The 11,295-nt window shown below is 44.7% G+C and overlaps 1 protein-coding gene across 1 annotated transcript in view; it reads right to left on the bottom strand.

Moving 5' to 3' along the window:
* Positions 1 to 448: 448 nt before the first annotated feature.
* Positions 449 to 11,295, bottom strand: part of BRINP2 (BMP/retinoic acid inducible neural specific 2) — a 114,834-nt gene continuing 103,987 nt past the window's right edge. Inside the window, exons 6-8 of the mRNA XM_055254662.2 lie at positions 8,713 to 8,949; positions 6,356 to 6,578; positions 449 to 4,728 (exon numbers count right to left, since the gene is read on the bottom strand). Coding sequence (XP_055110637.1) covers positions 3,612 to 4,728; positions 6,356 to 6,578; positions 8,713 to 8,949 — 1,577 coding nt within the window. The 3' untranslated portion in view covers positions 449 to 3,611. The remainder of the gene's footprint in view (positions 4,729 to 6,355; positions 6,579 to 8,712; positions 8,950 to 11,295) is intronic.

Below are 11,295 nucleotides of genomic sequence, written 5' to 3'. Positions count from 1 at the left end.
GAATAGACTCATCTGATGAAATTACAGACTTTCAAGTGGTATTTTGGGACAGGACATCATGTCAGCAACATATTCTGTCTACTTACAAGGCAGCTCTGCCTATCATGACCACTATTTTTATATTTTGATAAAAAAAACACAGAAGAACTGGAACTAAACTATTAGTAATACCCAGTATTGGAAGTGATACTCATTTATGTTTTTGGCTGTTGATGCATGAGTGTGCTTGCAGAGCACAGCAATATTTTATCAGCAGGTATTAAATATATTATTTAGTATTAGAGGTATTAGTCTCAAGCATTAGGGCAGATTAGCATTTGATGTATTCGTTCTTTGGGGTTACAATTAAAACTTGAATTCCTAATTGTTATTATCCAGTGCATAGTAGGAACTATATTGTGATTTTGCTCTTAATTCCACAATGAATTCACCAACATTGACAATCCAGTACTAATTAATGACAATTCTTTATTTGCAACTGTGTCTGTGAATAGGTGATTCACATATTTTGATTATTATGGACTTTAAAGGTGACAGTTTCAACTGAGGACAGCCTTTTCTTATTATGGCATTTCTTAGCCAAGCGTTCTGAAAAACTCTGTGCTAAACTCATGGTTTCAAGCCTTTGAAAGCCTCTTAAAGGATGCTACCCATCTCTTACACCCCCTCTTCTTCCACCTGTGTTCTAGAAGCAAAGTCTTTGGCCTGCTCCTTTGACACAAGTTCTTCTACACCAAGCACCCTATCACTGTCCCAGAACAGACGAATCAGACATCTATCACAGGTAACAGATGACTAGGTCAAATATAGACATTTCTACCTCTGTAATTAATATTCGTTAGGTCCTCTATCAATATGATACTTGCATCTGGAATCAAAGGCACCACTAAATATTTACCAATGTGTAGTAGTACTTTTAGATGGAGTTGGCACACTAAGCTTTATAGTTTAAACCTCCAGACGGGCAAGATGTGGAAAGCTTAGTAAATGGATGCATATATTCCTTAGAACCACAATACATCACACCATCATCTTCCTGAAACCCTCCCAAGACAAGAGATCTCATATCTCTGAAACAAAGAGACACAGCATCCTTACTAATAATTCCATAGGTACGATTTTCTCCCAGTCTGGTCACTGATACAAAGACAGATGGCTGAGGTTTCCCATCCCTCACCACGACTGTGGGACTGGCCTAGGTGGGACGTGAGCCTTCATGTGATGACTCTGTTCCCACTGGGGCAGTCACACTTGTGCTACTGAGGCTCCACACTGTTTTGTGCACTGTACATTCTCGATAGCTGTCCTCCCCACTCTGAGTATTGCTGTGCCTGGCAGTTGACAGTTTGCTAAAGGTGCACTTTTAATTAATGAGTAAGAGTCCCAGTCCACCCACTCCTACTGCCTGTAGACATACACTTTCAGAGTGCTAAAATCAGACTCCGGTATCTACCACTCAAACGCCATCACTGGAAGGTATCAAAGCCTTCCCATCGATTGTCACCCCCTTCCCACCAAAAGCATCCTCATCGGGTACATCTCAACACTCCCGCTGATGATGTCATCTGCCTATTCCATCTCCCATGGGTGAGGAGCTCTGTACAAACTTCCCAAAGCAAGCAGTGACTTTAACTAGAAATAGACAGCCAATAACCGTGCTCACCCCAGATCATCCTATCACTCTGTATTTCTACCCTGGAAGCCTTCAGGAAAGTGGTGAAGAAAGAAATGCCCCAGGCTGCTTATCTATCAAGGATTTCAGTTTCTTATAGGTTGAAAGACCATGCAATGATTAAATATAATGTCAAATTCTTCTGCATGCAATAATAAACATAGAAGGCCCCTGGGCAGAGAGACATAATCATCGTCTCATTGTCTTCTATTTCACCTTATGCCAACTGAGATATACCACGGTAGGAAATGAGATACTTCGTATTTATGTGGTGACTCTCATCTGAATAAAATGGGGGTTGTCATGCCTATGCATTGTGGTTAGAATGTGAAGCATAGACAGAGAAGTGATTCTCCAAAAGAGATGCTATGAAGCGATTCTCATACCGCCTGGAGGGAGGCACTAGGAGAAAAGGATGCATTGTTCTGTGTCTTATACATCAAAGCTGCTATTTTGGTTGGGAATGTAATCAGACAGAATGGAGGGAGCTGATGCTACATTTCCATCTTTCCCAGTTTTCTCAAAGGGTGATCCCAGACCATAAGATGCAGCGTGTGGGAAATTCTCCTAATGTCTGCAGCAGTGTTGGCAAAGAGGAGCCCCTTTAGCAGGACTTTGCCCAGTGCAAAGGCTGCAGTTCCTCTTACGAGCAAGACCTTTTTAACTACTCTCCCCATCGTGGGAAATCCTGGTTTTAGGACCCACGTTAGCCCTCACACCCAAGGAGGAAAAAAAAGGTGGTGGGAGTGTAGTGAGATAACTCTCTGGGATAGTACTACCTCACTTCTCATTTAACCTCTCTCTCTCATACACCCCTCACACCCCAGTCAACACAGGCACTCATTCACTTGTGTAACTTGTGTATCTGTCAATCAACCAGCTTCCCACACAGTACTATCCCCACTTCATGGACACTCTTGTGTCATGCAAATAGCAATTAAAAAGAAAAATCCAGGTAACCCAGAGAACTATACTCTCTCTTTTTTTTCTTTTTTTCTCTCATTTTTTCCCCCTAAAAAAGGCCTTTTCCAAAAATATATTAAACCAGGTAAATGTTTACTTAGATGTTCACGTGGTTGGAGCAGATTGACAAGGAAAACAATCACAAAATAAATAATTTTGTTTGTTTTTGTTTTTTTTTTTTTTAAAAAAGAACATTTTCCTACACATTGTCTCTCTCTAACTTGACAGAGCTGCTTTCTTCAACAGAGAGATGCTGTTGGAAAGGAGCTCTGAAGGGACCACAAGGGGAACTGGGAACAATCCAGGGCCCTGAAACTTGGTGGGGGGAGGAGGCAGCAGAGAGGGAGGAGTAAGGGAGGGGAGTAAGGAGGCCGCTGCCTGCCCTTGGTGCTGGTTCCTGTTGGTTGTACTTCTTGTGTTTCCCAGTCAGCGTCTGGGAGGGCACAGAGGAGGCAGCATACAAAAGTAAGAACCAATGTCAGGATTCACAAAACAACAACATTTTAAGAAATCTGGTTAAAAAGAATACAAAAGTGACTCCACAGAGGGGAAGGAAGAGCTCCGACCCCTCCCATTTGTTGTCCCCTCTTGCTTTCTTGAATGACAAGAATCACTTTTAAGGATTTTTTTTTGTTTCATGGTTTGGCTGGTTCTTTTTCTTAATCTCTTCCTTGGCTCCTTTCTTTCAATTGCATTCATTTTAGAAAGCACCGATCAACTTTACAGATCCGAGGCTGCTAGGTTGTAGCCTCCCTGTGCCAGCGTGTGTGTGTGTGTGTGTGTGTGCGCGCGCACACACACACGCAGTAGCTGTTTCTCTCTCGCCTGCTTCAGCTCGAGCCTCGAGGTCTCATCTGCTGGATGCTGAAAGTCTCGTGGGAGCACACCCTGTTGGCACTAAGGTGAGGGCTTAGATTATCTTTGTACCCCAGATTCATGGATCCCCTCCTTGCCCAGTGCTAAAGTGGGCCACCCATTAGCTACAGAGTTTGCCGGTCTCATATTCCACAGGGTTTGGCAGCTTAGAATTGAAAGCCCTCAGGGAGGACTGGATCCTGCCCACCTCATTGCTGGCCAGCTTGAGCCGATGCCGGAGCAAGCAGGAGAAAAGGTCAAGTCGGACTTTGCCAGGTGGAGAAAGCTGGTTCACCCGGTCCCTGAGCTCAATGAGCTGCAAGAGTGCAGAGTCCTGGGAACCTTGAGTATATGGGTAGTCCAACTGGAGAATTAGGTCCCGGATAGCATCTGGGTCAAAGGGCAGGCTGTAACCAAAGACCTGCAAGGTGTTAATTTTCATGTAACCCAAATTCTTAGAGGGATCAGTCATCTCCAGGGGCTCGTAGTAGATTGTCTCATTGGAGCTGTCATCCAGGGACTTGATTCGGCTCCGTAGGTAAACATGAACTGTCTCAAAGAAAGTCTTCCACCTATTCCCCAAGGTGATAGTCCAGTTTTGGCACTGGGCAGCTGCATCCACGTTAGTCCTTTCCCAGTCAGGAAAGCTGCCCTCATTCACCGGCATGAACCAGCTCTCAGAGTGGCTGCCCCCAAAGGGGTTGACGTAGATGGCCATGACAGGCTCCAGGGTGCTGTTCTTGGTGAGACAGATCTGCAAGGACAAGGCCAACATCACGTGCACCAGCCCAGGCTTGTACTTGTTGCTCTTCAGGGTGAGCAGCATGCGCTTCCTCCAGGAAGGGTCAAACCAGCTGCCCAGCCTCATGTCATTGCTGATGAAGATGGAGTGTACCTCAATGCGGCTATCCTGCTTCTGCAGCAGGTACTTTAGCTCCAGGTCCTGCAAGTCTGTCTCCAGCCCAAGAAAGTTTTCCAGGGACTCGGCCACCTCTGGCCGGCACAGCCCCTGGGCCAGCACATAGCCCGGGTTGCAGCTCCCACAGCGTGTGCTATTGTCTGGAGCACAGTGGGCACATGCGGGCCCTTCGCCCAAGGCACATGGGATGGGGCCCTGGCAGGAAGATTGGTCATAGGGGCAGGTGCAGCTGTGGCTCTGTTCCAGGAAAGTGCCAGGAAAGGTGCTTTCCCCACAGTAGAGGAGGGACTGGATTCGGTTCCACCAGTAGGACAAGGACCTTGGGGAGCAGAGATAAAATGAAGTAAGAGTCAAAAGAAGTCACACACTGACACCCTCCCTAAGGGCAGCAAGACATTGACCACTAGGCGTGGAAGGCAATGAGGAAGATAAAATCCCCAAGATCTCTGAGTGGCAGAAACTCTACTTTGCTACTTTGGACTGATTGAGCAAAGCCTAGAGCTCTGTGTCTGATGGGTCAGCACCAGAAATACTGGACACCAAACTTGTACTGAGAGCAACTAGGCTCATCTCTCCCAAGTCCTTCATTCCCTTATTCAAAAACCTACAGAGGATCTCCAGCATCTTTTGTGTCAAATCTGTTTCCAGCCTTCTAAATAAGATGGCTCTTCAAATCTTCCAACTTCTTGCCAACTTCCATTCCCTCTTCAAGGTTTCTGTCCTTTCTATTCTCTCTGCTCCTCTCACTCCTCCACCAAGAGCAGAAATTTTCTATGGCCGATTCTCTTAAAATTTTGATTTTAGCTCTTATGTTACCTCTTCAGAGAGGTAACCTCTTCCCTGATGTCCCTGCCAAAAGAACCACTGCACTCATTCTCCATCACATCACCCTGTTTTATTTAATCCATGACAATTATCAGTATCTGAAATTATTTATTTATTGTTTACTTTTTTATAAAAGGCTTCCCTGTTAGTAAATACCATGAAAGCAGGAACACTGTCTTGAGACCAACAGCTTCTAAGAAATGAGAATTGTTTCTGTGCATGGTAAGCATTTAATCATTATTTGTTGAAAGAAGAATAAATAAATTCCTCTCAAAACCACTTCTTCGTATGCTTCCCTTCTTACCTGTGCCTCTGATAGAGCCGTACCACTGGGTTGCTGGCCGTGAAGGCAGCCTCCTTTGCCTGGAAGACTGTCCTACCTCACGTGTACCAGATCATTTCCCTCTCTTCCCACAAATGTGACCAAGACTTTCTTCTCCAAGGAAGCTTTCATTTCTGGTTCTACCTCTAGGAGACTATCGGTTTGATTTATGTTCTACCACCATAAATTTAAGTGGTTGCCACATAGTTATAATTTTCTAGTTTTTACGTTTCTGTTTGTTAAATCTTTCCAATTCATGAACACCCCTGCAGCTTAATAGTAAGGCATGGAATATGGATTCAAAAACTTGTCAAATAAATAAATGAATGAGTGGATGAACAAGTAGATACTTGTAATGATACAGCCCCACTCCATCCCTGAGGGTGCAGGTCTCCACTTTTTTTCCTCCTATGACCCAGAGCAGAATCATTTGTTTGACACAAGCCAGTGTGGGTGTTTTTCATCAGATGTAATTGCTGGATGAAATTTAACTCCATCCCTTTTTTTCTAAGACTTATTAAAATGGAAATCAGTAAATGAGAATTAGAGTATTACTAGAATAACATTTGAATCAACTATAATTTAGATAAAAGTAAAATCAGCCCATCTTTTTTTCTCTCTCTCACTTCAGACACAACTCACAGCTGAGAATGACACACATGAGTAGGTCGAGATAACTGCAAGTCTATGTGTGAGTCACCACTCCCCAATCCCCTACGTTGGACAGAGGGTTCTCCTTGGCCTTAGCAGCTGTCAGGGAGGTGCTGAGCTCTGACTCCAGCATCCAGGGTGTGCTCACCTCTCCTTGGGCAGGCGGAAGCGAGGCTGGCGATGGCAGCGCTTGCAGAGGTTGAAGAGCCGGCGGACGATCCGATGGGTCTTTTTGAACAGCACTTTCAAGCCAGCTCCCAGCTGCTGGTAGCGGTGCTGAAGGCTGGTGTCCATGGCCCAGAACTGGGAGATAGCTGTGGAGTTCAGGAACCGGTCATCGGGCAGCCTTTTCAGCAGGGCCTGGAACTCTTCTGTGGACAAGAACACAGGACCTGAGCTGACGGGTAGCTATGCAGAGCTCTGGTAGGGGCAAGTGGATGCTGCCCAGATCCAGGGCCCTTCAAAGTTACTGCATGAGGAAGGAGGCTGCACACCCATTCTCTCAGGTGCTTTTTAAAATAATCAACACCTTTATTGAGAAATAATTAACATGTTGTAAAATATGGCCTCGAGAATTTTCTCATCTTTTCTACCCCTATGCCTCTGAATTTCAAAACAGATCTCTGCCACCCTCAGAGGGGCCAGAGCTCCTGCTATTGCTAATGACCTTGGATGCATCTCTTTCCCCCTTTATACTTCCTTCTGAGACATCCACAACACTATCTCAAGGCCAATCCTCTTCAATACCACCACAAAACCCATATGGAACGTGTGGGGCCCTCATGAAGGTGAGTGTGCACCCAGACTGGCACATAGTGGGCACAGAGAAGATGCAGCACCCAGCTCAGAAATCTTTCTAGAAATCCTCCAGTCCCTGAGACCAGCCTCTCCCACCCAGGCCCTCCTCTCTGACTCTCTAAGATACTCTTCTTCTCTTTTCAGCTTCAGCTCTTGGACAGATACCCATTCTGCCCTACAGCAAATTTAGAAGCAACCTGCCTTCTGCTTCTAAGCACCTGCTGAGTCTAGGTTCTCCTTAGAGCTTCCTGGGCACACCATGGCTTCTGAACTCATGCTCAGGTTTCTGTGCATTGCTCTGCTTTTCCTTGGGACCTGCAGCTACCAGGTCTCCTGGTAGAGGTCAAGAGAGCCCTGATTTATTCATCAGCAGTAACTCATAGTAGTAAAGGCCCAAAGTCATGTTATGGACCATAAGCCACCGCCATAGCCCAGAGCATGGGGCTGGGGACCGGAATGTGATATTCTCCTTCGCTACTAAATGCCTTGTCCAGGACTTAAAATGGCAACCCCTGGGGCCTCAGCTCATTTTGATTTCTCATGTACCTGGTTCCTCATCTCCTCAGAAGATTGGAGAATCATGCCTAGTAATGGCACTAACATCTAGTATGGGCGTAGTTAAAACATTTGAGTGTATGGAAGGGCATGCAGAGCAAAAAGACAAATCCCATGCGTCTGCCATTAGTTTTTGCCATTTTGCCATATTGGCTTCAGATTTTTTTTTCTTTAAGAAATAAAGCAAACCAAATATACTGCACGTGAGGGCCCTAAACTTCCCTTTCTCTCTATCCAGATGTAACCACTCTCTTGGTGTTTTCTTTTCCATTATCACATATTTTTTATTTTTCAACAAATGTATCCATAAAAATACCATGTATTGGGTATCCTGTTTGTAAACATCACATAAACAGTATTAAATATGTATTATATTTAATAAATTATAGTATATGAAGACATTATATAAATATATATATAATGTAACCTTTTTGTCTTGCTTTGTTTTTTTCAATATCACGTTTTTGAACTATATCCACATAAATATCATTCATTTAGTGTTGAAATGTGCAAATATACCATGCAGAGTTCTTTATACATTGAGCATCTACATGATCTTATGTGAGCCTTCCATTCACTATTATCACTCTCCCTCTTTTTCAGATGAGGAAACTTGAGACCTTGAGAAGCTGCATGGCTAATCCAAGGTCATAAAGCTTGTCAAACCAGGCAAGGATGAAAAACCGGTTCTCTTGAATCTAGGTCTCAAGGTAACTGATATTAGCTTTAATAGCAACAAATAACAACTGAATTGTATTGGATGTCATCTAGAACCATTCTACGCACTTCATTGATTCAACAAATATTTATAGTGAACCTTATGTGCAAGCATTGCTCTAGGCACTGTGGAATCAGTAGCAAACAAGACAAACAAGGTCTATGCCCTTAATTATGTTTATCTTTGTTTATTAAGTCCTTAAAACACACCTGTGTAAATGGACATAATACCAATGTCCTAGAACAAAATGAAACCACTTGAGCCTCAGGGTGGTGATACAACCTTCTTGAGGTCACAGACACAATTAAGTGGCCATGTCAGGATCCCCATGAGGATCCTTAACTCTCAAGTTTTGTTCTCCCCATGTTCTTGCTCTGTACCTCACAGCCACCTCTCATTAACAGGGAGGAATTCTGGGTCAGCTGGCTGCTCACCTGACTCTTCAAACTGCCGGTTGTGAGTGGCCCAGGAGTCCTGGATCTGCAGCAGGCTGTCCTCCATGGCCTGGATGTCAGCATCAGGGCAGTTGCATTCAGGGAAGCTGGGGCTGCACTTGCACCAGCAGTCATTCTCCTTGCAGACGAGCTCACCCTCAGAGCTGCATGTGATGTAGCTGAGTGCTGCGGCTACAAAGCGCTCACGCAGGTACTCAGGCAGCAGCACCTGAAGGCCTGGGGAAAGGATGTGTCAAGGAATCTCTGGGCATAACCAGTGAGGACTCAGTTTCCCATGCCCAAGGCTGCAGGAACCCCAGCTAAGGTTCTGCTGACTTGTGCATCCTGGGCCCAAGCATGGGCACCCCAGGGCCTGATCCTGATGAGCTGGTTGGGAGAGAAGGCTACTGCTGCCCCAGTGACAGATGGAGGAGGATCTGAAAATGCAGATGGGAATATCAAAGCCCAAGGCTTAGCCAAACCCCTCAGATCAGCCAAATTGAGAGCGTGCATATCATAAGAACAGGCTTATTGACTACACATCAGCATTTCTGGGATGGAAATGGGAAGATGTTTCAGATAAAAGAAGAGCTTACAGCCCTCTTGGGTGAGAAAACAAGGTTTGATGGGCTTTTTGCCCTGCCGCCTGTAGCCATCATGTTTATAGCTTAACTGAGATTAGCAATAGGCATCCTAGGACATTATTGAATTCTGACCCTTCTGGGCCTCCCACCCCAGCCCTGATGACCAAGGAAGCTGTCCTGGTTAAGAGATAGGAACAGATATTGTGGGGATACAGTGTCCAGGTACTATGTTGAGTACTTTTTATATATGATTGCAAATAACATTTGTGCTCATACTGTGGTTTTTATAGGTAAGGAAATCTAAGCCCTAAGACCACAGTGACCCGCCCAAATCATAGCACTCATAGAATCTGCTTAGTGTCAGATCCTGCCCTTGTCTCATCAGCTAATACTATATAACTGGGACTGGCTGTCCTATTTCAATAGGATTTAACTCTTAAGAAGATTTGAAGGTGGGATGGTGGTCAATGCCCTGAGATCAGTCATGCCTGGATAAATATGAATGGCTCTCAGCTCTCTTCCAATTAGCTTCTGATCTTGGATAGAATGCACTAAATTGCTCTGAGCTTCAGTTTTCTCACCCAACTGCAGTAACTACCAGTTTACCTACAGCAGAACATACTCCTAGTTGGCTTCAAGCCACTCACAAGGCGGCTGCTGGAAGCTTACCAAAGGATGAACAAAGGGTAGGCATGCCTTTGGATGCAGTCTGGGCCACGTTCGAGGTCAGATCTGCAGGAGGCTCCCCAGTAGCAACATTGTGAGACCTTGTGCCAGGAAAGTGAGGAATATGAGAACTTCTGGATATGGTGAGCTCCTCTTTCCTCAAATGTCTGCCAGCTCTTTATTTTTAGGCCCTTGACCTTGTCCTTGGCAGGAAATCAGAGAACTCAAAGTGTGTATCCCAGTCTCAGCAGACCTCAAAATATAACTTAAAATTGCCAGCAGCAGTGGGTGTTTGTTGTTCTTTCTTGAGGTCTACCTCCAAATCTGTACTGCCCCTAAATTTTCCTTTCTTGGCACTGTGCCTACTGTGGCATTTGAGTGGTTCTCCCCACACACCCCATCCACATGCTTGCTTTCAACACTCACCCTCTCCAAGTCCTTTCATTTCACCTCCCCCATCACTTCCTCCCCCTCACCAGAACACTTCCCATGCTATAAAATCAGTGCCCCAACAAATGTCTGCATGAGTGATGGGCTATAAAATTAAATCACATAAACTATTCCAAATGAACAACTAGACATTTGAACTTCACTCACTGCTACTTTCCAGACACAAACCCAGCCCATCCAGGGACATCAGTGAAGAGGAATGCTAATTGCCTTAGGTAGCTCTAAATAAACGAGTTTTTAGTCCTCTTTCTTATACATTTCTTAATTCCTAAAGCATTGCTGGGTTGCATTTGACTCAGGTTGCCTGGAATTTGTAATCGTAGATCCTGAGTGAGGGTTATTGATTTTGTAATGCTCAGACAATAATATCTTAAACAGAGGACAATTCAGTTAGGCCTTGAGAAAAATAAAGTTTTCCCACTGAATCAGTTTGCATAGCCCTGCCCCCAGGATGCCTGCGGGGAACAGAGAGCAAGAGATGCACATCTCCCCTTAGCCCTCAGCCTCCAGAGTTAGTGTGGTTTTCCTTTATCTTTCACAGTTTTGCTTGTTCTGTCTCAAATCAAAAGTCTTATTCTTCTCAAACTCATCTCCTGACTTTGAATTGCCCATGTGCAAGATCACAGACAAATAACAGAAAGCAGGGGCCACTTTCAAACTGTGGTTCCCGTAAGCGGTGGTCCCCCACTTTGTACAGATCTTAGTTGAGCTGGAGATGGTAGTCTTTTAACCACTCTGTAAAGGCCAGCTATTCCACAATGTGTCTTTAGGATAAAGCAGAGGGTTTTCTGGGAAATGAAGATCATTGAACTAGGTAAAGGCTTCTTATAAGGATGGGTATGCTGTTTCTTATAGGATTGTGACAGAGGACTTGAGATGGAAT

This window comes from Symphalangus syndactylus, chromosome 12 (genome assembly GCF_028878055.3).
Source record: "Symphalangus syndactylus isolate Jambi chromosome 12, NHGRI_mSymSyn1-v2.1_pri, whole genome shotgun sequence".
NCBI classification, from domain to species: domain Eukaryota; kingdom Metazoa; phylum Chordata; class Mammalia; order Primates; family Hylobatidae; genus Symphalangus; species Symphalangus syndactylus.
The sequence above is the reverse complement of the archived record's forward strand: the minus strand, read 5'-3'. Positions and strand labels throughout refer to the sequence as shown.